Here is a 26903-nt window from a genome sequence, read left to right on the forward strand (position 1 = left end):
CTCTCTAAAAATGAACATGTACAGCAAAGCAAGCACAACTATTCGCAGCTTCGCTATAGTTGTATTCGTAACATTGATAGAAGAGTCTTCATAAACCTAAGGTGTAACAAAGCGCTGTTTCAGTGAGCCAAAGTACTATATAGCAACTGGATTTCCTGGCCTCCTTCTTCAACTCATCGCCCACTGATTATTTCCATTTCCATATTCCTCGTCCTCAACCTTGATCTCGACCTCACAGGACTTCAAAGGTCAAGCAACAGAAGGTTCCCGCCAGCTTTTAGATCTTTTCCATTTCTCCTGTCCCGTTGCATTCGCGCTCCCCGCTCCATTCGGTTGTACTGTTCCATTCGCATGTGGTGTCCTCGTCTTGTCCAAGGACTTGTGTTTCCAACGGGCTGAAAGTGAGCGATTCCTATCGAGGTTGGATTCTGTGCTAACGGACCTCTCATCACTTGTTCTCTCCGGACGTCCACGAGGTCGGCGCTCTTGTTTCTATCGAACCGTTAACCAGTGTGCAAAAATAGCACTTCATCCTATGACATACCGATTCTTCTGCCAACTCCTGATCCAACCGCCTATTGATCTCCTCCCACATTTTCACGTTCTTTTTGAAATAGACAACCCAGTATATATCATAATTCTTGTTGATTTCATAACGCCAAAGAACGAGCAAGGCCACATTGACAATCACAAAATTGACTGTTCACATTGATTGTCAGCAAACATCATCTTTTGCATCTTTTGCATTACTGGCGTCAAGATCAGGAACAAACAACTGCGAAAATTCACCTCTCAAAAACCGAATCCCAACCTCATAGTCCCAGGTCCTCAGGGCAGTTCCAAGAATCACAGTTTCCCACCAAGCCATCGGAATAGCACAAAAAAGCCACCAACTCACTAAATAATCGTTAGCACATGGATAAATAGGTCCATCTCACCCCATATAGCGGCTCTTGATATTTTCCGATCTTCAATCCATCGCCTGACCGTCCGCTACCAAATTCCAAAAACTAGTAACGCAACATACCCAGAACAACCCATCCCCTCGAAAAGAATGATTCTTTCCCAGGAACCGGAAGTGGCTCAAACCCATATCTCCGCATAACTTCTAGCTCCCTTCTAGATCTTGCATCCTCATCGCCTACGTCTTGCCTAGACGAAACAGAGGCTTGAAAACTGGATTCAGAAGTCTCCTCGCTGAAATCTCGTTCAATCGATGGTGGAACGTTACGAAGCTCATCATTGTCTGAACGGTAGATAGGTGCCATTTGTTCGCGCCTTCGCCAGGTATCGTTCGTGGGCGGATAGGTTTTAATGAATGCAAGAAAATTGTCGGCGTGGTGCCTTTTCGCCGATCGCACCAGCTCCTTCAATCGATCAAGCTACTAGTTGAGAGTATGATCGATAGGACGAAAAGGCTGCAGTTCAAAGATCTGTCTGATGTGTGCTGAACTCTCGAAGGTGCTTGCTGGGTTGACGAGATGAAAGAAGGTATTCGAGTAAGGGTCTATCGGACCTCACCCAAACACTTCGATAACGCCCAATCACATTCACCTTTGAATTAAAATTGTGAGCATCGAGCGGCGAGACACATAGCCCTTACGTACTTGCAGCGCATCAAGAGTAACGAACGACTTGTCAAGAATATTCAGAGCCTATTCGTGCCCTAATAGTAATTTGAACAAAGATACAGCGTCAATACAAAAAGCTAATACAACCAACCCGTTAAACTCATCCAACCCACCATAAAGATGAAGACACGATTAAACCAATTTTCCCCTTAACAAAACACCGAAATTTCTCGCAGTTTCTCAGCTACCAACGTCATCCATTCTCTCCATGGCTTGGGTCATCCAAGCACTGAAAGCCTTTGCTGCGAAATATCTTCAATCTCCACGATTTCGCGTACAATAGTCCCACTACTGTCATCTGATTTCCAAGAACACTCAGCACCATCAAATCCTCGCCCAATTTTACTGCTGCGACGAGCATTTCTACCGCTGTCTTCACTTCGATCAGTATTGGATCGGTAGATTTCCATTGCCGCCTCAGATGACAATCTGCTACTATTTACTCTGCCAGGGGGCAGAATTGAGAACATCTCGACTTGCTTCTCTGCAATCTCCGCTCGAGTTTTCCACATTTGAACCTCTCTTTTGCACTCTCGAAGCTGCTCACTCAACGGGCCAATGTCGAGAGTTCCCTTCGCAATTAGCTGCTGTTTCAACTTCGCAATCTCTTGGTCTTTCTGTTCTATACTCTTTTGCAAAGATCTGACTTGGGTGTGAAGTACTGAGTTACTGCGAGTTATTGGAGGTGTACCTGGACAGCGTAAAATTTCTGGACTCGCTGTGGGACTCAATGTAGGAGAACCGCGAAAGATGTCTCTAAAAGGTGAGTCTGGGTGCACGAAGTCAGCCATCTCCCCCAGCGAAGACGGAGGCCGTGGGAAATGAACATGCTGAGCAACAGGTGGTAGCTCTGGAGCAGGTAGAACAGTTCCAATGGAAGGCAGGCTCCCCGGATGACTTCTATGACCATCCCATGACTTGATCGTGGTATTAGCGGGCTCGGCAGATTTCAGCACGTTCGAATACGGGTTAAAAGAATTTACAGCAAATGTACCCCATTTCTCCTCCGAAACCTCAACAGATTTACGAACTGAACGTAGAGACACTGTTTCATCTACCGAGGGAATCAGAATTCGACGCGGAGGGGAAGGGTTGACAGGATTTCTTTCGCGGTCTCTTATTGGAGAGCTTGGGTTAGATGCCGCGATTGCTGCAGCCACTGATTTGCGATTCGACTGCGGTGTTCTTTCTGACCGTCCTGACTTTTGAGACTTTGTGGGTGAGGAGTTAGTAGTGTATGGAGCAACTAAGCTTTCCCTGCGACTCGTGGCAGTTGGTATCCACGTGTCTGCAGAGACTGATTTCCGATGGGCATTCTTGGAAGGAAAGCTAGACTCGTTCAGTTTTGTAGGACTTTGACTGTTGAACTTTTCAGCAAGAGCTTTCACGCTTCCACCCGATGGCATAAGAGTCTTGTTGGGCTGCCTATCCATAGTCGCCGGGTCACGAGTCTTTTGTGTGGTAGCGTCTCGGACTATAGATGATACGTTGAGTGGTTTTCGTGGCTCGGTTACAGATACTTTGGGGCTCGATAGAGAAGGCGAGGCGGCTGATTTATCTTGTCCTCGTATTAGAGTGCTAAGTCGTGGCAAGAATGAAGCGCCAGGTTTGGCTTTTGTGGCCATAGGGGGATCTGCTGATGTGGACTTCCTCTTTGCCTTACTCTCCTCTGAGCCTGTCTTCTCTGAAGAACCTATCGCCCTCTTTTGCAAAGTTGCTGGTTTGGTAAGTTTTGTAGGCGTTACCTTGTCTGAGTCGATAACACGAGCTAGAGCTGCTAGAGACTTCACATCATCCTCGTGAGAAACACTTGATAATGGATCTCTTGGAGCAGTTCTGAGAGTTAAAGCTGGCTTTGCCGTGGTTGAAGGGCTCAGCAAGGGTTCATTATCAATCATCGTTGTTGAATTTGCTGCCATGGACGAGTGGCTTCCTTCTAAGGAGCTGCTCTCCACCAAAGGTCTGCGCGGTTTGTCTTGCTGGGCTTCAGCGACCTGTGCTTTAGCGGTGTCTCTCAGGACCTTTCCCATCTCCGTCAGAGATGCAATGTCATCTTCGTGAGATGTGGTAGTCAAAGAGTCTCTTTTGGTGTGGATGTTTGCTCGAGAGGATGATGTAGGAGGTGTTGGTTTGGCATGCTTTCTAAAATGTTGAGGAGCTAGAATCGTGGATTCGTTCGACCTCCCTGGCTCGCTTTTTACAGTCCGTCTAAAAATTGAAGAATTCGATTGGGCAGGCGTAGTTACTAAAGAACCGGGCGGCTTCAGATCTGGGTATAGCATATTTTGGGCGAGTGGAGGGTCAGTGGAATGAGAAGAATTGAGCGTACCCATGCTGTGCTTTCCGTGCTTCGAAGGGTGCTTCTCCATTAGGTGCTGATGTGTCCTTCTTTTTGTCGGTGTGGTCGGTGGGATTCCACTATCTATCAAACTATTCCCCGGTAATTTTCTGTATTTGGGAGATATCCTCTTTGCTGATGGTGTGCCAGGTCGTGCTTTAATCTTTGCCGCACTAGATTGTGCATCAGGAACTGCAATCTCGGTATAAGGGCTGGGGTCATTGATTTCGGAAGAGGTGACGGCGAGCGGTGCAGCTGAATCTTCACTTGTAAGTTCCTCCATAGTCGGAGAAAGCTGAAGTAGAGTTAAGGAACGGGATCCAGAAAGGAGTTGGCCAGATTTGGGACGTGGTCTCGAGCGAGATCTTTGCTTTTTGACCGTCAGATCCTCCTTTTGGGACGATCTTTGGTTGAATGTTGACTCATCAAATGTGCTGGCGCCTGAACAAAAACGTTAGCTCAATAAAATCTACAGCTAAGGCATTTTGTGGTTCAAGATAACTTACGACCATTCGGAGTTGGGGATTGACTCCGGTCATTTCCTTTCAGTGGGAGCGGCCTTAGCAAATCCCAGTCTGGGGGTTTGCGAAGCGAAAATCCTTCAGATACAGATGGCCGTAGGTACGGCTGCATGGCCTTCAACGCCATTTGGCTTTCGCGTGCCTGCAAAGAAGCTATATTCTTCATGTGACGAACCACCTCCCTCCAGTGCGTAATCAGCATCTCGGTTATGCTATTCGCAACTTTTATCTTATCCACTTGTGACATAAAAGCTGTGGATTCTTCAGTGTTCGGGCGTTGCCTCCTTTTCTTCTCTTTTCGAGACTTTGGTGGGCTGACTGGAAGCAATACAAGTCCTCCATTGGGGTTCGCAAGATGCATACTGTAATGATCCAAAAGGTCCCCAACGAGCAAAGGACCAAACACGATCCCAAGTGCTGCGTAACCCATTAAGTCAGTGATAGGCAGAGGTCTTCCCCGCTCGTCCTCCCTCGGGGCAGTCTCAGCAGTTCGCCCGACCATGGATAAAAGACCGAAGACAGCGCAGATAAGCTCACGTCTATAGTGCGAACGCAAGGTGGAAATTGCCAAAGCAATCAGACGTGCCCGGACTTTGCTCTGCTTTGTTTTTGTGAACTCAGCATCTCCGTGTAGCTGTCCTTGGATGGCGACCAGGGCATCGAACAACGGTAGAGTCCCAAGAATTCCACCAGGCAATCCTGACAAAAACCGTTTGAAAGCAGAAGCAACATCATGTACGTCGCACCTGATATGATCTGTTAGTGTAGGGCAGCGCACTGTTCCAGCTATCACATCACCATCCTCGTCGACAGAGCAGAAATGATTGTACAAAGCTTCGACAATGTTATGTGCACCAGGAATCCTGAAGATACCTCTCGCTGCAGGGCCTGTAAAGATTAGCAGCGTACATATCAATAAAGTAAACAGCTTACCATGTTGAACAAGATACTGAGCTGTGGCGCGAAAACATGTTGGCACAGTCAAGCTTCCAGAGCCATATTCTGCAGGCAGATATAGTATGCTGGCACCGCAAAGTCGAACCAGTTCCTGTAGGTCTTTGTCTTTAAGCTTGTCCTTTCTTGATTTCAATCTCATAGAGATGTCGCTTATGCTTCGTCGGTGTTTGAGACCTCGATCATGACGCACACTTGTTGTTGATGAAGTTCTGCGGAGTATATTTCTTGAGAACCAACTGGGCGGTTTCGTAGAGAGATTGGCGATATTACCCTAGAACCAAAGATCAGAACAATAGCTCAATGCTTGGATTTGACTACGAACATATTCATCATAATCCTCAAGTACCATAATTCGAACACCATGCTAATGTTAATATTAGCATGCCCTGGTCATCTCCTAATAGTGCTCAATGTGTACCTTCTTGGCCAGTCGATTATATTCGTCAACGAAGACGGACCGGTCTTCAATCTCATCCTGCTCAGAGAGTAATTCGCCACTCGAGGATGTCCAGGTGTTGCTGCTCTGTAAAGCTCTTCTGGACCTGCTGGGTCCAATCGAGCCATTCAAATCATCTTGGAACTGTGAATCCTTTAGGCTCTGTTGTCCTAGTGAGGTTCCAGAGAATGAAGTCTGCCTGTGTGGAATTCGAGGCCGGGTGAGAAGTTCCGTCGCGATGTTGACGTCGTCAGGATTGCCATCGGGCATGGATTGCTGTGCGGCTCTGGAAAGACTTGTTAACGATGAGTGCGACGATAATGCGTGGGCGAGTGGAGCCATTGGAATACACTCGACAGATTGCGCCGACGCGCCTGTGTGGTTCTGCAAAAATGGCAGACGTTGTTGTGAGGTCTCTGGCACTTCCAACACGCAAAGATCATCCTCCCACAAGAAGTCGATCGTCTGTACCTTCCCATGATTGCGGCTGTTTGCACCTAGTCTTGCACTTGCTTCGTATGAAGATTGAAAGCTAGTACCGTACCTGTTACCATGTCTCACAAGGAAAGAGTGACCAGTGGCCCGATCTCCCCAGTTCGTAACACCTAGGATCGAGACGACCTCAGAACAAAACACAATGGTATTATCGAGAAGTTAAGTAAAAAGGGATCTATATGAGTTTCGCACGCCCTTTACGCCCAAAATATCATACCTAACGCCGGATTCCGCTGAGATCGCTATGCAACGCCCCCCCCCCCCCCCCACTCGTGACAATCCTCCAATCCGTATCTCGTATCTATTCTCCTTCCGCGCCATGTAAAAGAACGTATTTCAAAATATCTGACAGTGATATAACCCCTTTGAGGCGATTCTCTTCGTCGATGACTACTAAACGATGAACCCTGGACTTTCGAATTGTGTCAAAGATGGAGTCCAGGCGATCTTCTTCGCTGCATGTGTATATCCCAGCGAAGTCGTCAGCTCTCTTGGATAATGCATCCCCAACTCCAGTCGTGAGATCATCATATACCCCTCCCTTAATGATTGAGATGACATCAACGGCTTCGAACACATTCAGCACATGGCCTTCCTTATCCAAAATCGGTACACTCGAAATACTATATTTGACCATCATATGAATAACATCAATAACTCTGGTATCCATGTTTGCCGTCTGCAAATCGCCGTAGGAGCCGAGCCCGATCTCAGCCACACTCTTCTTCAGCATTTCTGTCTGGGCTACGTTGACAGAGATAAATTTCAAGATTCGATATTGTGTGATAACGCTCACAACCATTTCACGGCCGGTCTCGTCGTCGATATCTACAAGGGGAATTCTTCGTGCTCGGGTTTTAAGCATCTGCGTGCATGCTTCGTACAGCGGCCGCGACGGATGAACTGACAATGTCTCGAGGGGGAGAACACCGATCGCCTTCTCAATATCTAGCAGGTTCAGCCTAATGTTACGGTCATATCCTCACTCGTTTGGACCTACCTCTTAAGCTGCTCAGCCGGAACTGGTCTATCTGATTGAACGCATCTGGATTCTGCCAATAATACTGCACAACGTTTATATAGTCGGAAGTGGTGAGGAGCCCAGCGAAGGTTGAAGTGTGCGAATCCCATAGAGGGGCGGAAACGATTCCTGCATACCCCTCATTAGCATCGTCCCGAGCCAAACTCTTGGGACAGGATTTGTACCATTTTGTAGAAGAATATTTAGACTCTTCTTAACAAGAAGGTCGGTATTAAGGATGATGAGTCGAAATGAAAGCGGTAGCACATCGTAGCTCGTGCGGATTTTGAGGAAATCCCGTATTGCTTTCTGTTGAATGAACCGGTGTCAGCCTCGCAGATCGAGAAAAAGAAGCTTGCCCTCCCAGCCCATAAGATCATCATGCTCTTGCAGCTATCCAGCGTGGAATACTAGGTTCACTTACCAAGCCACTCTGTTGGTCCCTGTCCACCGAAGTCAACGGTCTGTCCTGCATCGCGCGATTCTGGGCTGGGGATAGGAAGGTCGAAGGTTGGGCAATCATGTTCGACTCGTGACCAAGTCTAGCGATGCTTGTTGGCGTTGCGATGGACCCAATAAGACCATCCGCAGGCAAAGCTGGTCCCGTGCCTTCAGCCGTATTAGACATTGGCGTGGATGACGGAGTCGGCTGGTGAGAATTAAAGGTACATTGAAGGATGACTGGAACGGGAGAGCAGCAACGGCACTGCTTCGTTCTCGTCGCAGACTTGTGCGCGTAGAGAATGAAGTGACAGCCGAGCGACTACAGAATATCCGCGATAAGCTTTAAACGTGGTTTTGTCTCGTCTATTGGATGGTTGAGGTGAAGATTTACGAGGGGTTGTAACTTCACGTGTCGTCGCGATGTTGTACAGGTAAATGGTCTGTGCCCCACCCCACCAAGTTTTGACCATACGGAAGATTTATCATTTTGCCCAATCAGAGAAGCTAGATTGTATGGCGGTAATTGCCGAATGGGGCTATTTCCCGAAAGTGTATATTTTAGCGGCTTGAAGTCTCACCAACCTTTCTTCGTTATAATGATTAGCATCGAAAGTTATCTTTATAAAATCAGACAAAACTTCCTTCCTATATACTAAAATTCATGATTGGCGTACGATTGTAAATTTTAGGAGACGGAGTGCAATTCTGGCCAATGAAGCACTTTGGCCTATCTAAAATTAAATGGATTCTAACGATAAGAATAAACAAGAACTCTGAATATCCATTAATTACTTTAACTTAACTCAGTTACGACGAATATAATCTAAAATACTAGGTAAATATACTTCGTGGTCGGTTGGCCTTTCCTTGGTGTCACCTTCCACAACTCAAACTTCAAAGACATCTTCTTAGAAATTATGCACAATGATAGAACAAAGACTAAGGCTTATTAGAGTAACACTAGAGTGACTTATTATACACAAAATTTTGGAAGATGTTTCGCTATGAGGGCTAGAATCTTTTGTCTCAACTACATCTTCCTAGAACTAGACTCAAAGTTCAGATAGACAAGGTCGCTTGCCATGTACTTGTTTGATCATTCTGCTTCGTTGGGGTGTCAGTCGAAAAAAAAAATTGGTCTGTTTAATTTGTAGTTTGCTATTTATTTATGACTCTTGAAACCTTCTTCTCAATTTGATGAAGTTCTGGGTTACCTTAATCTGCTCTGACTCTTTGAAAACTACCAAACTCCAATTGAGAATCTCCAGTGAAATCTTCCTCCTTAAACCAGTGAGGAGCCTCAAATCCAACGTAGCGTCTGCTCATAATGGAGAGATCTGCTTCCGGGTATAATTCTTCGCGGTCTTTGCCCACCACTTTCCTCGACATCAGGGACTCAAGCTGACCGAAACATCCTAGTTCAAATTTGATATGACCAATTCCGTCCAGTACGCATAGCGACCGAGTGATATCACAGTAGATATTGTATATATGCCGTTGGACACCTTCGTCACTCGAATGTGGATCCATTCCCAAATCAAATGTGTCGGTAACCACAGTAATTGACAACGCAGGGACGTTAAGACGCGCTTTTATGAATTTCACCAACGAGAGCCACTGCTCGCTATAGTTTTGGTTACCCCAGTGTTTGACCCCCGATTCGGAAAATCTAAACTGTATCTCTCGGATGTACTTTAGCCTTCCAGCAGGAAATTGAGACAAGAATTCAATGCTTTTGTCCGGATCCTGCTCGCAATCAAAGCAATTTTCTCGTAGTAATACCGTGAGAGCATCTTGACGCATCTCTCTATTAACATAGACTAGAGCGGAAGGGAGACGTCGACAAACGCATGTAATTGAGTAAGCCGCGAAGCTCGAAGGACAGCAGCAATCTATGGCAATGTGCGTACATTGCCTGCAGCATTGATTGCCTTTATGAACGGTTGATCGGCTTCCTCGGACTAGCTTGCCATCTTGAATACGAATGAGTTCATCTCTTTTTAGATAACCGTTGTGCCGACCCAGGTGTGTGTATCCCAGTACATGGAGGCGCAACTCTCGAGGAAGTCTGTCGAAAGGAAACGGCCGACTTGGTAGAACAAGCGACTGAGTAGTTGCGACGGAGACATCGCGAGCCAATGAGTTCAGAGCATAATTCGGTCGGTTGTTTAAACGAATAGTGCACCTATTTAGAGTGGGAAGCATCAATAAAGGCTCGACTACAGCTTTTCCAGAATTCAAAGCCGCAACATCACAGATGAAAGCAAAATTGAGTTGCTTCGGTCTGATTGACGAAGCAAGGTGGGTCGATATCGTCTTCCATGCCACAAGAAGACCTGTTCCAGCAGAAGTAGCCATTTCCAGAGCATAGTCAGGGGATGGCGGCATAGATAAGCAATTACTGCATCTGAAACGGCCGACTTGTCTTCCTACAATGTGAGGGTGACCTCTAGCGCAAGGCCACGAGTTGAACCTGACTAACAAATCCTTCACCGTTGAAAGTATGTGATGGTTTAGATTCAGAAATATGGGTAGGTCATCGGCGCTTTTATACCTCATTATGAACTTGTTTCTCGAATAAAAGACCGGGAAAACATCCTCATAAGACCTTCGGGAGACATAGAGCAGCTGGATTGGCAATCTAGGGCATAGACAATCGGGCTCCGAGTGCGCCTGCGCCAGGTGTCTGGGTAATGGGACAATACTTCGATCACCTCCGCGTAATCTGATGACATATAAGCATCTCTCTTCTGTGGAACGATCTGTACCCCATGAACTATCGTAATCCCGGAAACAGTACCCTTCGGGCACATTTAGCTCGATAGGACACAACCGAATCAAGCCTGCGTAGGTGTATATCCTCAGCCTTATGTTTTCTGGCATATCCAAGAATGACGCGGAAGACATGGGCGCGAAAAATGATACTAGAATTTTTGAGCAGGCTGATATATGCAATTGTTGTAAAATGTGAAGTATTGGTACACCTGAAGCCAAATTGCAGAGAAAACTGAATACGCAAAATGGTGGGAAAGGGATGAAAAGCCATTGCTGTGGGGGAATATGAGGAATCTGACTTCGCTTAGGTGTTGTAGACGGAACTTTAGGTGGGAAGTTGTGTTGGTGTTTCGGTAGAAAGTGTTGGACCTTGAAAGAGCTAGCGGATAACAGGGCTAGGTGCCTACCTACCTAGCTAGCAGTTGGGGTCCCGAATCAGCCAGGCTCTGTCGCAGACTGTGTCCCTTTTTCTGTTTGCACTTTGACAACTTCCCGTCAACATATAGCGGAGACTGCAGCTGCCTACCCATGTAGGTAACTTTGGTGTCGATTATCCGCGTACATTCCTCCCTGAAGATGAAAGCTCAATGCGACCATAATGCTGGAGATCTCATGAATTTAACGATTGGATAATGCTATAAGTAAGCCTCAAAATAAAACAGAACTAGCTTGAAAGGAAGGTCTCCTCGGAGCGAGCTTGCTCCTTGCAAACATGGGTCTCTTTGCCAGTCAAATCTATATTTCCTAGCTTGCAAACGTAAAGAGATAGAAACGGACCAAACAGCACCTTGTTCAATAAACAGCATGAAAGAGACCAAATGCAAATTCCCGTTAAATAATGTTCCCAGGATGACGAATAATCATTGCGATAATGACTAGAAGCAATTATCTTGGCGAAGTCTTATCGCCTATACGGGCTCTTCGTAGATCTCGTTGAACTTACACTTCCCCACCACAACACTAAGGAATACGGCCAGTAAACCATCTGGAAGCAAACCGAATAGCTATCTTTCATCCGGACTACAACTATTAGATGAGTCGAGGTTCATGTCTCAAAATCAAAGAAAACAATCTGGGGTAAAGGTCTCGCCTAGGAGGTGTTGCGGTGCGTTCAAGGCTGCAGATACAACAGATTGTATATCTTGCTCCTAGCACTGTCCGTTCTTGGTATTGTGGCCTGGTAAAGTATTCGCGTTCTACCTGCTGGTGGTTGTTAATTCAAATCAACCATCAGTCGTCTGATTTATTGTTGTGACATGTGATGAACGTCGACAACCTTCCAAGGTTGGGAAAATGGAACCTGCCCAGGTGGAAAGCGTCAAGTGTGGCTCACTTGTGGCTGATGCATTTGTTTTGCGGGTCGAATTTCTTACTGGGATTAGGTTTCCCTGGTGGCCTCGCAGAGTCGCAGGACGAACTCTCGCCAGCAAGGCTCTTTCCTTGGCCTTGGCGCCCTACGTATCGACCCGACCATTTCAAGCTACCCTCACAGCGTCAGGGCGAGAGCAGGCACGAAGCTTGAACTTCCGTTTTGTTGTGAATCAGCTGCATCGCAGAATCACCACCACACCCAGCCAATACGCAGAGCCCTTCCACTTCTTCTCTCTTCTGAATGGTCTCTCGTGATTCTTACGGTCTTCTGTAACACCAGCTTCACCATCTTCTCGATCCTGACTCGCTGCCCAGCACGGCACGACTCCTCACCACGCACGACTGCCTTGACTTGCTTTCTTCAACCGTTGACCTACCTTCCGTCATCACAATTGATCTCGAATAAGACTACAGCTTGGTCCTGCGGGACTGACCTTTGGAGATGGGTGCTTGCAATTCTTCGTGTTGTGGAGGTATGCGGAGAGAGCTCGTTGTATTAATGGTACCGAACGCTGACGATGCCCAGGCAAATCTCGCGATGGATTATACGAACCCGTTTTGGCTGAAAGTGAAAGGGAGGCTGTAGCAGATCTGCTTCAGTACTTGGAGAATGTGCGAGATACTCTTGATCCTTTGGATGATGGGCGTTGACAATATTCCAGAGGGGTGAAACCGACTTCTTTTCCGGCGAACCTTTACGGGCTTTAAGCACACTCGTGTTTTCCGATAACGTCGATTTACAGCGAAGCGCCAGCTTGACCTTCGCTGAGATAACAGAGAGAGGTACGTTCACGGTCTACAACGATCACAAAAAGATGTCACATGGATGGGATGGTCACTTTAGAGAATGCTGGCAGACTCTTACTGGAAATATGATGCTGCCGGGATTTTGCTAGACTGCCTCCTTCGGGTCGCAGATTGAATAGAAAGTGGCAGGATGATTATGCTGACATTTTACTAGATGTCCGAGAAGTCGACCGAGACACCCTGGAACCAATCTTGTTCCTTCTTCAAAGCCCCGATATCGAAGTTCAGCGAGCAGCTAGCGCAGCGTTGGGGAATCTTGCTGTCAACAGTAAGTTATGCACCAAGCTCCAAAAGCGCCATGTTCCATCTGACAGCATGTAGCCGAGAACAAGGTCGCTATTGTTCTCCTCGGAGGCCTTACTCCTCTGATTCGCCAGATGATGTCGCCAAACGTCGAAGTGCAATGCAACGCGGTTGGATGCATTACGAATCTAGCTACACATGAGGATAACAAGGCAAAGATTGCCAGATCAGGAGCTTTGGGGCCACTCACACGGTTAGCTAAGTCAAAAGATATGCGAGTCCAACGGAACGCTACCGGGGCTCTCTTGAACATGACACATTCTGGTATGTCTTCGCCATTCATGGTGTGAACGTAAAGGCTCATACTGTGCAGATGAAAACCGACAACAGCTCGTAAATGCAGGCGCTATTCCTGTTCTTGTACAACTCCTGTCGTCTTCCGATGTTGACGTGCAGTATTACTGCACAACCGCCCTTAGCAATATTGCGGTCGATGCCAATAACCGAAAGAAGCTCGCTCAGAGCGAGAACCGACTTATCCAGTCTCTGGTCAATCTTATGGATTCTTCATCTCCGAAAGTACAATGCCAGGCAGCTTTGGCCCTTCGAAATCTTGCATCCGATGAGAAGTACCAGCTCGAAATCGTTCGCGCTCGGGGCCTAGCTCCCCTCCTCCGGCTTCTCCAATCATCATATCTCCCTTTAATACTTTCAGCGGTCGCCTGTATTCGTAACATCTCTATCCATCCAATGAACGAATCGCCGATCATAGACGCAGGATTCCTGAAGCCTTTGGTGGATTTATTGGGTTCCACGGATAACGAGGAAATACAGTGTCACGCAATATCGACACTTCGTAATCTGGCGGCTAGCTCTGATCGCAATAAAGCTCTTGTGTTAGAAGCTGGTGCGGTTCAAAAGTGTAAGCAATTAGTGCTCGATGTACCATTGAGCGTGCAATCGGAAATGACTGCCGCCATCGCAGTCCTTGCCCTGAGTGATGATCTGAAAACGCATCTGTTGAATTTGGGCGTTTTCGATGTTCTCATTCCGTTAACGGCTTCCGAAAGTATCGAGGTGCAAGGAAATAGTGCCGCAGCTCTAGGGAACCTCTCCTCCAAAGGTTAGCTACACTTATTATCTAAACTCTATACTTTTGCTAAAATTCTCTAGTCGGCGATTACTCGATATTCATCCAAGACTGGACAGAGCCAAATGGAGGTATTCATGGATATCTTAAGCGATTTCTTGCAAGCGGGGATGCAACCTTCCAACATATTGCTATCTGGACTCTTCTTCAATTACTAGAGTCTGAAGACAAGAAGCTAATCAATCTCATTGGAAAATCTGAGGAGATTGTCCAAATGATCAAAACTATTGCAGATACTCAAATCGAATCCGACGACGAAGCTGAAGAAGATGGCGAAGGAGAAGTTGTTCAGCTTGCACAAAGATCACTACAACTCTTGGGCCAGGGAAACAAGACCTCGCATATTGAAGGATAATCTCGGCCCTCCCTTCTATGTTTTCGAATAGATCTTTCGCTTTGTTTTGCATCTGGGACGTGGGAACGGGCATGGTGTTAGGCGTATCGAGCCAGGAAGTACATCATCTGTTACTAGTAGCGAGCATTGAAAGGAGTGCCGGATAAATTATTTAACGCTTGCTTGAAGAGTGGGATAAACCTATGATGTTGATACTGGGAGACGGTGAGAGAGAAAGAGAGAAAAAAGGGTATTGGGGAAGAAATATTGTCCCGCTGACCACATCAAAGATTGCATCTATTCCGTTCGGATCATCTCCCTTTTTGGACTCTTTTCTGGCTTTTGTTAATTACAGGTTCATACATGGGATAGTAACTCCTTATTTTGTTGGAAGAGGGGTTGTTGGTTCTTTTTTTATCATTCTCATGTAATTAGATAGGTTTGGTGTGAGGTGGAGGACGATGTTTTACTCCTTTTTTTTTAATGATATCCCACTGTTATACACCTTATCGTACGCTCACGGACTCTAGTCCTATGTGAAAATGGCATGAATGATACAGCAGCCCGCTTCCCATATACATTATAATACATCATTAGAATCCTTGCACTTATTCTTCGGCCTCGTTCACTGGTACTAGTCCATTTTCTAACCACTCCCTCTCCTTCCACGGAAATACTTTTGCGATTACTTTTCCTTTGATTAATCCCATTGGCATGGGCCCGAAATGACGAGAGTCCCGGGAGTAGGGCAGGTTGTCGCCTGTTACCCAGCAGTGTCCTTTTGGTACCTGGCATTTGTTTTTAGTATATTTGTGGAGCAGAGTGAGAGGGGGAATTGGGCGCTTGAAATTTTGTATTGGCCTTGAGAAGTGATTTGTGATAAGATTTGGGGATTTGAGAGAGCTGTAGTGATTGATATACCTGTAACATTTCATTTCGTAATGATCCGGGGGTATCTCGAAGAACGTAGTCACCCTCAAGTCCCATTACGCGTTTTATCACTGTTTCTCCCGGGTTTACTACGCTAGAGAAGACGACTATATCGCCTACCTATTGAGAGTGTTAGTGGGTTTATGATGTGTGAGATGATTGATGAGCAAGAGTCGATTCGATTTGTCAGGTTCTAAGACATAAGTGACAGATTTTGAGTGCTACTTTAGACCGATAAACCTTCATAAACACAGTCTTACAGCCATAAATCATTGCATTGAGAAGTAGCGAAGAAGTGCTGATAGAAAATAATGGCGACGTACTTTTATATCTCGTCCACGTCTATAATATTTCGACGTTAAAGCATAATCACCCATGACACTGAAGGTAGGCAGCATTGAAGGACCCAACGTTGCTGAGATTGTGTATGCATGTGTCATGAACAGATGGGTGAACAGTAGACCGCGGGCCGCCCATGAGAGTACATAGAGGGCGTTGCGGATCGAGTATTGTGGTGGTGGATTTTCGGCTTGAGGTTGGATGCGAGGAGTTGTGTTACTTCTTGGGAGTTTAAACAATTTGGATATTCGTGGGAAAGATCGTAGGAGGGTCATTGAAGAAATTATCGTGATTGCTGGCTTTGGCGACTGGATGGGAGATGGAGTTGGTGTCGATATCACAATCTCATGAGGAAGTCGATCACATGACGAATATTTACTATTGCAAGGATATTTGCGATAGCTTCAGACGACATCTCAAACTTTACAAAGCTTCGATTTCTCCAACTCGAAGCTAGCCACAAATACAACTTCTACCATGCGGACTGCGAAACACATATCCAGTACAGCTGCAGCTCTGCGAACGGTTTTTCTTTCCCAATTCGAGACCCGCTCTCTTCAATTTTCTGCGCGACAATGGCCAGCCCAAAGCAATCAACATCGTTCTAATCCATTCTCAACGACCACTCGCCGCAGTGTCTATGTTGTAACGCCCAGAGATGCTCCAATCAAATCGCGCAATGCGAAGAATGAAGAGATTACATCTTATGAATGTGTGGTGGTGATGCCAGACGGCACAATGAGCGATGTACAATCCACATCCCGCGTCCTCGATTCAGTCGACCGGCGAACCGAATACCTTATAACCGTTTCCGAAGTCCCTGACCCGCGAGAAGCACCACCAAGAGACGATTCCCCATACAGCTCCTCCCGGTATGATGCGGAGCACACCAGCAGGTTGCCCCTGGTAAAAATCGTCAACAAGGCAGAGCAATACAAGAAAGAGAAAGAGGCGAAGAAGAAGAGGAAAGAACAGAGTGCTAGTAAAGTACGCAAGACTATAGAGATGAATTGGGCGATTGAAAAAGGCGATGAGGGTCATCGAATGGAGACTTTGAGGAAGTTTTTGGCGAAGGGTAATAAGGTTGATGTGGTGCTGGCGAAGAAGAGGAAGGGGAAAGAGGCCACGACGGAGGCGGCAAATGCGTTGGTTCAGAGGATTCGGAAGGTCATTCAGACTGAAGGGAAGGGTTGGAAGGAGGGGAAACCGGCGGAGGGGAAGATTGGGGGCACATTTACTCTCTATGCGGAAGGGAAGGCCGAGAAATCTGCTCAATCTGATCAACCAGAGGACGGCGAGGACGGTGAGAATTCCGAGAAATCAGTGACGCCCGAGAAATAATGATGCGGAAAGCTTGGTGAGTGTATGTTTGTATCTATGTATTAAATCGCAAATGTTCAAACCTAGGCCAGTGGCTAGTCTTTCTTGCTCTGCGCAGTACGCAAATTCTGCTTCTAGCCCTAGAACCAGTCGCGGAATTTTTGTATCTGCGGTTCTTACGATTATTACCATGATTAAGACCAAGGAAGTTTACAATGAGACCTTCAGTTTTGGCGATTTACAAGTTTTCATTGTGCAGTGTACAAGTTCTAGATACATTTGGGACGCCAGATCCAAACTCAAGTTTTGTCACAATATCTGTCGCTTTTTTTTTTGCCATCCTCCGACTTAGCCTGTATGCTAAAAAAACGTTTGTAAAACTCATTACGAAGCAGAGACAGACTCCTCGCATCCGAAAAATAACAAAATACCTATCGCTCAGAGATCCCAACAGCACCACCCGCTTCTCTTACGTCCTCTAGCTAGGCATGGAATACAGCTTCGGAAGAGGCTTATTCAATGCGGACAACGACATGAGCCTTCTCAAGAACTACTCCTCTCTTGCGATTTTCCTCTGGGAAGTTTATCAGTGCTGGAGAGAGAACGAGGGAGATGCGCTTGTCTCCTCCTCTGTTCATAACTTCTTGGTCTTGGATTGCTACTTCATTCAAGTCTGGAAAAGCTCCAATGTCCGGGGTGCGAAACACATAAATGCTCTTGGTGCCTCGAACCATCAATGCAAACTTGAGTGCATCCTCGCACAGCTTTACCAGCAGTTCTGGATACAACTTTTGGTCTCTAGGAGTATCGCGATCGTATCTGAATTTATGAAAAGGACTGAGCAGTTCATACAGTTGCTTCCCGAGTTTTGTTGCATTGATGCTGTCTGACAATAGAAGAGAAGCACATTTTACCGTATGTCTTCTCCACTCGACGATTTCGTCAGTATGATTGGCTAAGATTCAATGAGCTTCTTGTCATACATCCAAGGGTGAGCCTCTTACCGTTCAGGTTCTCAAACAACACTGTCTCAAGCTGACCCAAAGTCGTCTCAAAGTTCATATCATGATCATTCTCAAATCCGAAACAGCGTTTATTCAATATCTGCTCCAAGATGAAGTTGAAAATATACGAGCGAGCTCTCTTGCCCATTTGATCATCTGTATAGCCATTTGCATACAAGCTGTAAAACTCTTGCTGAAGTTTCGGAGAGTCGTTTGTTGCAAACCCTTTTGGCTGCCACTCATCATCGAGATCGAAGTATCTGGAAACGATGAGCTGGATTTGTTCTCGTAGCTCAGTGTATTTTCCGATGATAGTCCCGGCGTGGATCGTCTGGCCGTACTCGGTCGCTTTGCTCAAGATAATCTCCTTGAGCTTTGCGTTTGCTTCACCTGCTTCGCGGACCATTTGCTCCAGGTTCTGGATTTTTTCGGTTGCATTTGTTGAGTCATATTTGGTTAACTTGTTTGCGTGGTCCAATGCTGCTTGAACCTCTCGATTCGTGGCCTTCAGCGAGGAAATAGTCTTCTCCGCACTTTGGACCTTTCGAAGCAGCTCTTGTTGACTTTTCTCCATTTTTCTCTTTTCGTCAAGCCACTTTCCTTGCGCGCTCGAAGTCGAGGAGTGATCACTTGACCTCTTAGAGTGATCAGAGACCTGTGATCCGCCAAAAGGAAGCATTCCGGACAACTAAGGGGGGTTTGGTTATTTTCTTGCCTTCAATCATTTACAACCACTTACATATGACGATGTTTTGCTCACAGATGAACTGCCGTGGCTGGTGCTAGATTCTGAGAGAATCTCCTTCTTGAGTGTAGAGATGATCTCGCTTGTGGCGTGCTTCAGAGCCAAGTCGATGTGGGTGTTTGTTTCAGAGAACCCTTTTGTCATCGAATCTTGAAGGCTTCTGCGGTCATTCTCAGAGTCATACTCCGAATGCTCACTTGTGTCGTGATGAGAAGTGTGAACGCCCTGATTCTCTTGGGTCTGGTTTCTTTGGCTTCGTCGGCATGGCTGCTGCGTGTTCTGCGAGAAATAACCCTGCTGTCCATGGCTTGAATAGTAGTCTCTATGGTGTTGATCTGACATTGCGAATTGGGTGGACGTTTGTGGTCTTTTATTTCTCTAACTGCGCTAATAGCGATTGAATGAGATCGTGGCTGTGGTTGAGTTAGAAAATTATTCTCTGGTTATATCATCGATAGAGCAATATTTTGCGATGTTAATCGTAATCACACTCACCAGTGAAAGAAAGATTGTCGGGTGCACCAGTTTGCAGTGGTAGAAATCGTCGCCACGTAGGCTATAATGCTAACAAAACAATGACCTCGATGCTGCCTCTTGACTGAAAGTGTAAGCGCCTGATGTCAAATGGTATTGTGCAAACCAAATTTCCGAAAAAAAAAATAAGGCCAAACCTTTTGGTGTGAACTTATCTGGGCCAGAGTTGTGGGACGACAGGCAGAAATTTTGAGAATTTTCAATCAAGTTAGAGAAAGTCTGAATTCACAACCTTCGAAACTACAACCTTCGATTTCGATCCTTCTTTGAAAAGCACAAAGTGAATGAGCTGTAATTCATTCACTTAATCCAATTTAGAAAGTTCCAATGATGTTAAAATTCACTTAGGGAAGCAGCGCTAGGAGGTTCCAAGGTTGGCCGTTGTATTTAATAGAGTCAAACCGTCAGCCCAATGTCTTTCTCTTTCCTTTCCTAAAACTTCCAAACCTCATTTCAGGATCACTTTGATGCGATCCGAAGAGCTCGCGTTTATTTGTTTCATACTTCATTTTCTTCCAAGTTCCCGCAGTCGCAACAATGGCTGACCTTAGTAAAGGCCTAAAAGATATGAAGATTGATGGTGATCGCCTCATCGTTGGTTTTGACTTTGGCACGACATTCAGTGGCGTCGCTTTTGCTTTCAATTCAGGCGATAAACCAGATGTGCATTCAATCGTTGACTGGCCCGGTAGGTTCTGTTCTGCCACGATCCCATTTCGACGATGCTGACACCTTGGAAAGGTATTGAAGGGTTTCCCCAACCGAAGGTCCCAACTATCATAAAATATGACGATAGTGACAAGAGTAAATTCACATGGGGAGCACAAACGCATGCTGCAAATCCTATTGTGGGCATTAAGCTTCTGCTTGATCCAAGCCAGCCAAGACCTCCCTATCTTCCAGATTCCAACGCGCAGGACGACCTCGACGAAATTGGCAAGCCGGCTGTTACAGTTGCTGCTGATTATCTTGCGGCGCTTTATAAGCATGCTATGGAGAGGATCAAGACGAGTGTTCCCACAGACTACTTAGCGAAGTGCAAGAAGGAATATGTACTCTCCGTACCGGCTGTTTGGTCTGATAAAGCTAAAGATTTGACTTTAAAGGTATGAATCACATTACTCTATTGATGTAGCTCTTTAGATATTGATCCTGTTATAGGCAGCTAAGCAGGCTGGTATTCATCCCGTTACCTTGATCAAAGAACCGGAAGCTGCTGCATTGTATACTTTGTACACGCAGAAGGACAAGTCTCTTGCTGTAAGTCTTCCTCGCTAGTCTATAGCTCACTCTAATTGTTATAGGTTGATGATGCAATCGTCATTGTCGATGCTGGTGGTGGAACTGTTGACTTGATCTCATATGAGATCGCGGCGATGAAACCCCGATTGGAACTTAAAGAGCTCGTCCCTAGCAAAGGTACCTGATGGTTCCCAATCTCGATGCAATCTCTAACCGGCATATTCTAGGAAGCATGGCTGGCTCACTTGGACTTAATAAGCGATTCGAGCAAGAGGTTCAACACATCATCGGGCCGGCTGAATACGGTCGTATATACCAACAAGTCGGTTATACGACAGCTGTGAACACATTTGATAAAAATGTTAAGACTGCATTTCGAGGTGATGTAGACAAAGAGTATTTTGTTGCATTTCCGTGTGCCGATCTGAAAGACAATAAGAAACGCAACCTGAAGAGGGACGTTTGGACTATGACAGGGTGAGATTACACTTTTCCCGATCTTATCCATAAGATCCACTAATAAGTTTAATCCTGCAGATTTGACGTAGCAAAGATCTTTGAGCCATTGGCTGCGGACATCGAGAGTCTGGTGGATCAGCAAGTCAAGGAGGTCATTACCAAGAGATCTTTGGACAAGCACCCTAATGCGACAAAGATCAAGGTAAAAGGAGCAAGTATCTGAGAGAGAACGAAAGCTAATGGCTGCGTCTAAAACTAGGCTATATTCATGGTTGGTGGTTTCGGTTCTAGTGTATACATTAAGAATCGACTCCAGGACAAATATCCCGATATTCAAGTAATCCAACCTCACGATGCCTGGGGTGCTATTGTCAAGTAAGTTGTTCAATCGAAATTTCTTATGCGATTATTATTGATTTACCTTTTAGGGGTGCTGTGCTCAGTAAATTACATCAACAAGCCTTTGTGTCCTCAAACATTTCCCCACGCCACTACGGTGTTGTAGCAAGCGATTTGTTTGTAAAAGGAGAGGACGAGGGCCAACATACTTTCAAAGGTCTTGGTGACGGCTCAATTAGAGTTTCTAAGGTGACCAATGTTCCCACGAAGCTAGTTCTGAATTAACACATGATATAGTGTACATGGCACATCAAGCGCGGTGACGAGTTGGTTAAAGGAAAGCCTATTGCATTTCCATTTTATAGAGTTCTTCCTGGGAATTTCGAAAAGAAAGATTTGATCTTCAATACCACTCTACAACAAAGCGACGAGGTCGCTCCACCAAAATATCCCGCCAAGCGTATCGTGAAGCCTTGTTGCAGCATGGCTGCAGATTTAAGAAGTGTTTCTCGCGATATGTTCAAGCTCCGTAAAGGTGCTGATGGAAAGAAGTACTACACTTTGTCGTATGACCTTGTAGTCCGAAGCGAAGGGGCGGTCATGAAGTTTTCACTTGAGATTGGGGGCAAGGAGATGGGGAGTGTTACTGCGAAGTACGAATGAGTACGACACAGCAGTCGAAGGCATGGTAGTAACACTAGATGCTCTATTTGGATAGCGTGTTCTAGCGGTATGACATTGTCTTTCGGAAGTCTTGTTGTTCAAGTTCTGGTCTGAGATTGACATGACATTTTGTTGTCGAAGGATTCTTAACTTCTGTAACTCGCTCCTCTCAGTGTAGAGCAGACTTTCGGTTTACATAGTTTACACAGTTTACCAATCAATATATCTGTTCTCAAATTTGTTTCCCAGAAAGTGAGCAAGGGTGGTGCAACGCACAAGATATTTCTGTTTATTACCGCTGACTTCACTTGCAATCTAGAATTTTGAAGGAATGTGGTGTACAAAGGTCCTGTCATCAACCTGGAAAACTAAAGCGACGTCATTTCTAATTCCCCTGATCTTATTACTGTGATTCATATTTCTCTGAATCACCCTGCTGTGAATCATCACGCTGTGAATCATCATGTTATAAATCATGCTCTAAATTACAATCTCTGAATCACGGCGTACCATTGTGTTCTTCTACATTGAATCAATCTCTATAGTATGCGGAAATTGTTGGAATCCCTCACGCTTCGCCTTGTACGTACCCAGAGTATATTGTAAATGAATATATTCCATAAATTCCATATTTTGGCACGAAAAATACGCTATTATCAAAGACAGAGTTATCCACAGATTAAGACTATGATATGCAGAAAGACATTTCACCACTTCGACATTCATTCATTGGACCGTTGGCAGCTGCTTATATCAACGGTCCTGTACAGTAGTCGGCTGTGACAATTATTCTTCCTGGTGGGATTTTCTAAAGTTTAAAAGATTAAGATTGTTTATTCAAGTTGTCATTATTCCATTATAGCGTGCGTTTGCCACGTGTTTCCGTCGCGTTGTCTGGCAACGTTCGAGGAGGAGTTTGTGCGATATTGCTGTCGCTCTGCTCTCGCTTAGTTTAAGATCGGCTCAGGTATGCTACCAACTTGCGTATCACTGTCAAGAATATCGTGATAAAGACTGCTTCTTATCATTATTGACGTTCCTAGATTTTGAAGAACAGTCCCATGTCATAAGTCATATTATATATCTGCCTGTTTCTCGTAGCTAGTCTGAACTCCTCTATCATCTCCATCTACATGTAATTTCTGACCTTCACATGTTTTACAGAAAAAGTTGTTATGATACAAATGTCTGAAGTCGCGCAACTAAGATAATTCTCTTCCGACAATGATCAATCGAGTATTATTACAATGTCTATTTTCAAGAATTAAAACTAATCTCTAACCTCTAATAAGGATTCCCAATATTTTAGTACGCCCCTCCCAGAAAATGCTTAAACCTTCGACCCATATATACATTCCTTGGAAAAGCTGGAGAGATTTATGTTGTTGCTCTGCTTGTTATATTGCCAGGGCACTTGAAGTCGTCGTATGACCAGTGGTTTCCAATGATTTGTTGAGAGTCTGCACCTTCTGAGGAAGGGGTTTGGCGACTGGCTTAGCGAGTGGTGTCGTGTAGAATTACTTCCGGGTGCTACCAAATGAACTGGCCAGGATAGATAGCAGTGTTTCGAATTTTCCCATCTCTGCAAATTGAGGATAGCCTTAACAGTTCTCACGCTCGACTACACGATAGTCGGGTCCGGACCGAATTGGTATACGTTCAAACGGTTGCCAGCCCCACAGAACTCATTGTTGTTTCCTGGGCAGACGAAACTACACTCAGAAGTTGGTGCAGAAACACTTCCAGAGTTAAGACTGGCACCGCAGTAGCACTCGCGTCCATATTCAACCCCGAACATCGCAAATCCCGAACAAGCCGAGGCACAAATTTCGACTGTCATTCCGTTATTAATGTAGGTTGCTCCAGATAAGGCACGCATGTTAGTTGCTTCGGTGTAGCAGCCGGTTGTAGCGTATCCAGGATAAGGTGTCGGCGTTGGAGTTGCGGAAGTAGTGGAAGAGCTGACTGGAGTTGGCAGAGATGAGCTGTCACCAAAAGCGTAAAGGTTCAATCGGTTGTTGGCACCACAGGTTTGGGTCTTGTCTCCTGTGCATGGGAATTTACAGTCGGTCGAAGCAACCTGGACACTGCCAGGCTGAAGACTGTTGCCGCAGTAGCATTCGAAATAATATTCAAGCCCAAAGTATTTGAAGCCAGCGCAATTCGCAGCACACTTTTGGGTTGTCATAGCATCGTCACTGAAAGACTTCTCCTTAAGGGCGCGACCGTTGGTTGCTTCTGTGTAGCATCCCAATGTCCCGTACGAGGTGGGTAGAGTAGGCGACGTTGTAGAAGTAGGCGATGCAGAGGTCGTTACCGTGGAACTTGGCTTCATGTAGACGTTTAATCGATTCCCAGCTCCACACGTTTGAGTGCTCGAGCCTGAACACTTGAAGTTACAATCTGTGTCCGGGGCACGTACACTGCCAGCGGCAAGAGCGCTTCCACAATAACATTCTCGGCCATATTCAACTCCAAATATTGGAAATGAAGAACAAAATGTAGCGCAACGGTCAACTGTGAGTTGGTCACTAGCCAAAGACGCAGCACTTAAAGCGCGGGCTGATGTCGCTTCTGTGTAACACCCTGAGTACTCCCAGCCTGCAGGTGAAGATGGTGAAGTTGAGACTGAGGATGTGGTGGATGAGCTCACGAGGCTAGTGCTATAAGGTATAAGTTAGAATATCACTGAATGATCGTTGCATAAGAGAACGAACCTTGAGCTTGAGGGAACCGTAATGAAGCTGCTCGATGAAAAAGACGAGCTAGAAGAAACTGTCGTAGTGCTACTTGATAGAGATGATTGCGTAGATGAAGAAGTGTCTCCAACGCTGGTAGTGGAGCTGGAAGATATTTGACTTGTGGTACTTTGGGTAGAGGAGATCGAAGGCGACGAAGTTACGAATCCTGCGCTGGTACTGGTAGATATGTCGCTTGAACTTGTCGTGCTTGATGGGACAGAAGAGGAAGTGGTGTCCCCAGTGCTTGTTGTGGTGCTCGTAAAAGACCCACTTGTAGTTGTTGTGCTCGATGATACCAAAGTCGTAGTCGAACTCAAGCTCAGCGAACTAGAGGTTGAGCTCGCGGCTAAGCTACTAGAGACTATGGTACTTGTCGTGGAGGGACTTGACAACGTGGATGAAGTTGATAGTGTGGATGAAGCTGAGACTGTCGAGTCAGCGGCGGAAGTCGGCAGTGTGGATGAAGTAGGAACGGCTGCTGATGTTGAAGATGGCGGAATAGCATTAGCACATTGTTGAGGGACAATCCGAGCACTGTTCAAGGTGATGGAGCCACCGAGAGCATAGAGCGCCCCATTCATAGTGACCCCTGAATTCACAGTTATGGAAACAGCAGCAAGGACGTTTCCAGATATTTGTGACGCGACTCCAAGAGTGGCAGAAGATCCCACCCGAAACCATACATTACAAGGCTTAGCACCACCTGTAAGAATGACATTCGCGCCGACTGAGGTAATTAACGTCGACCCGATCTGAAAATACCAGGCATCAGTAGGAGATCCTGTCCCAGCAAGAGTTAAGATTCCAGTAATCTGGGCTGAAGTCGCGTATCTGTAAGTTCCAGGGCCCAAGACTCGATTGCCTAAGTTGCCAGCCAAAATCGTTGCGCCGCCCAGTGCACCGAGGGTCTGATATGCAGTCAACGCATCGTTTCGAGCTGCCACTGCTTGACTACCCAAGAATTTTGTTCCAGTAAAGACACCAGGTGGAAATCCCGTAATAGATGTCCCAAGAGTACCCACGTCGCCAGAAATTGAGGTTGGCCCGGTGTTTGTAATTGTCGCATAGGAAAGTGCTCCAAAGCTTCCTGCTGTGCCTAGGTCTATCTTTACAATATAGGTTAGCCAGCGTACTCGTTAATTATCTGAAAACGCTTCAACTTACATATGTGTATGCGGCATTGACAACAAATGCATGTCGCAACGCTACAAGGAAAACACTAAGTCTCATGATGACCGATGCAGCAATGTCAAAGAATGGAGGACAGAATCTTGCATGCAACGAAATGCAAAGATTTCGAGGAACCACGTCCCCCTATAACAGACATTGATGGGGACGTGGGCGGCCGAAAGTCCAATTTCATGTCTATCTAGAGCGATCTTCAACTGTTGATGCTAACTATATGTCAATAATTGCAATCGATAGTAGAGTTTCAGCTGCTCTCAAAGCCCCATCTAGTCCAATCTGGACTTACGCCACCTCGCTTAATCGCCTTGACAGCCAGAAAAGAGGTTAGCGGTGCACGTCAAGCGGCTCCAAGCTTAACTAAGTGGACTTAGACTCTTCAGCTCCGTCCCCACGGGCTCTCCGCTCAGGCGGATAAGCAACTCCCGTGCTGTCTATCATTACGGTCACGTGGTTATTACCCCTTTTATCCGCCAATCGCAATTTTGCTTGGGACGGCAGACAGCTATGATTATGCCAGTCCGACATTAGTTTATTCTTAGCAACTTCTAGGAGAATATTTGGGTTTTCTGTGTGAGTAACCTACTTTTCAGCAATTTGGATTGCCGCGTAATCTTCTCATCACCTTCTCCTACAGGTTGGTTCAATAAAGAAGCATTAGTTGTGGCGTTACTAACTACTTCCAGAGCCTGGGAGGCATAATATCTGGATGTTCTCCGTTCGCAGACCTCTAGATCTTATTGGATGGTTAGTCGCAAAAATCTTTAAACCTTGTCTTTCAGAATATATAGAGTACATATTTCATTGATCGTAGCCTTCACGCTCACATTGGGTGACGGCTGTCGTGGCTTTGACCTATAGCTCTGAAAATTAGAGTAC

At 45.9% G+C, this 26903-nt stretch overlaps 10 protein-coding genes across 10 annotated transcripts; 3 read left to right on the forward strand and 7 right to left on the reverse strand.

Moving 5' to 3' along the window:
* Nucleotides 1–249: 249 nt before the first annotated feature.
* On the reverse strand, nt 250–1268 carry GLAREA_06227 (uncharacterized protein; the record flags this gene model as incomplete). The annotated part of the gene is made up of 4 exons (XM_008081641.1): nt 250–492; nt 545–699; nt 751–897; nt 1028–1268. The coding sequence occupies 4 exons, from the start codon at nt 1266–1268 to the stop codon at nt 250–252; spliced, it is 786 nt and encodes a 261-aa protein (XP_008079832.1).
* A 581-nt stretch (nt 1269–1849) lies between these two features.
* On the reverse strand, nt 1850–6225 carry GLAREA_06228 (GTPase activation, GAP; the record flags this gene model as incomplete). Its single annotated transcript, XM_008081642.1, has 5 exons — nt 1850–4410; nt 4476–5378; nt 5424–5718; nt 5770–5811; nt 5866–6225. The coding sequence occupies 5 exons, from the start codon at nt 6223–6225 to the stop codon at nt 1850–1852; spliced, it is 4161 nt and encodes a 1386-aa protein (XP_008079833.1).
* A 454-nt stretch (nt 6226–6679) lies between these two features.
* Nucleotides 6680–8027, reverse strand: GLAREA_06229 (CBS-domain-containing protein; the record flags this gene model as incomplete). The annotated part of the gene is made up of 4 exons (XM_008081643.1): nt 6680–7326; nt 7379–7528; nt 7585–7708; nt 7824–8027. The coding sequence occupies 4 exons, from the start codon at nt 8025–8027 to the stop codon at nt 6680–6682; spliced, it is 1125 nt and encodes a 374-aa protein (XP_008079834.1).
* Nucleotides 8028–9058: 1031 nt separating this feature from the next.
* GLAREA_06230 (uncharacterized protein) lies at nt 9059–10750 on the reverse strand (the record flags this gene model as incomplete). Its single annotated transcript, XM_008081644.1, has 1 exon — nt 9059–10750. One exon carries the CDS (start codon nt 10748–10750, stop codon nt 9059–9061), a length of 1692 nt encoding a protein of 563 aa, XP_008079835.1.
* A 1681-nt stretch (nt 10751–12431) lies between these two features.
* GLAREA_06231 (ARM repeat-containing protein) lies at nt 12432–14544 on the forward strand (the record flags this gene model as incomplete). The annotated part of the gene is made up of 7 exons (XM_008081645.1): nt 12432–12462; nt 12516–12601; nt 12652–12772; nt 12951–13064; nt 13118–13363; nt 13413–14162; nt 14213–14544. The coding sequence occupies 7 exons, from the start codon at nt 12432–12434 to the stop codon at nt 14542–14544; spliced, it is 1680 nt and encodes a 559-aa protein (XP_008079836.1).
* A 587-nt stretch (nt 14545–15131) lies between these two features.
* On the reverse strand, nt 15132–16067 carry GLAREA_06232 (LexA/Signal peptidase; the record flags this gene model as incomplete). The annotated part of the gene is made up of 3 exons (XM_008081646.1): nt 15132–15311; nt 15445–15573; nt 15777–16067. 3 exons carry the CDS (start codon nt 16065–16067, stop codon nt 15132–15134), a joined length of 600 nt encoding a protein of 199 aa, XP_008079837.1.
* Nucleotides 16068–16269: 202 nt separating this feature from the next.
* On the forward strand, nt 16270–17133 carry GLAREA_06233 (Translation initiation factor IF3, C-terminal; the record flags this gene model as incomplete). Its single annotated transcript, XM_008081647.1, has 1 exon — nt 16270–17133. The coding sequence occupies one exon, from the start codon at nt 16270–16272 to the stop codon at nt 17131–17133; it is 864 nt and encodes a 287-aa protein (XP_008079838.1).
* Nucleotides 17134–17624: 491 nt separating this feature from the next.
* GLAREA_06234 (uncharacterized protein) lies at nt 17625–19203 on the reverse strand (the record flags this gene model as incomplete). Its single annotated transcript, XM_008081648.1, has 3 exons — nt 17625–18067; nt 18117–18804; nt 18856–19203. 3 exons carry the CDS (start codon nt 19201–19203, stop codon nt 17625–17627), a joined length of 1479 nt encoding a protein of 492 aa, XP_008079839.1.
* A 729-nt stretch (nt 19204–19932) lies between these two features.
* Nucleotides 19933–22098, forward strand: GLAREA_06235 (Actin-like ATPase; the record flags this gene model as incomplete). The annotated part of the gene is made up of 9 exons (XM_008081649.1): nt 19933–20083; nt 20137–20501; nt 20557–20655; nt 20700–20814; nt 20865–21114; nt 21175–21298; nt 21356–21471; nt 21525–21684; nt 21733–22098. The coding sequence occupies 9 exons, from the start codon at nt 19933–19935 to the stop codon at nt 22096–22098; spliced, it is 1746 nt and encodes a 581-aa protein (XP_008079840.1).
* Nucleotides 22099–23719: 1621 nt separating this feature from the next.
* On the reverse strand, nt 23720–26069 carry GLAREA_06236 (uncharacterized protein; the record flags this gene model as incomplete). Its single annotated transcript, XM_008081650.1, has 3 exons — nt 23720–24761; nt 24816–25945; nt 26004–26069. The coding sequence occupies 3 exons, from the start codon at nt 26067–26069 to the stop codon at nt 23720–23722; spliced, it is 2238 nt and encodes a 745-aa protein (XP_008079841.1).
* Between the last annotated feature and the right edge of the window lie 834 nt (nt 26070–26903).

Source organism: Glarea lozoyensis (assembly GCF_000409485.1).
Source record: "Glarea lozoyensis ATCC 20868 chromosome Unknown GLAREA15, whole genome shotgun sequence".
NCBI classification, from domain to species: Eukaryota; Fungi; Ascomycota; class Leotiomycetes; order Helotiales; family Helotiaceae; genus Glarea; species Glarea lozoyensis.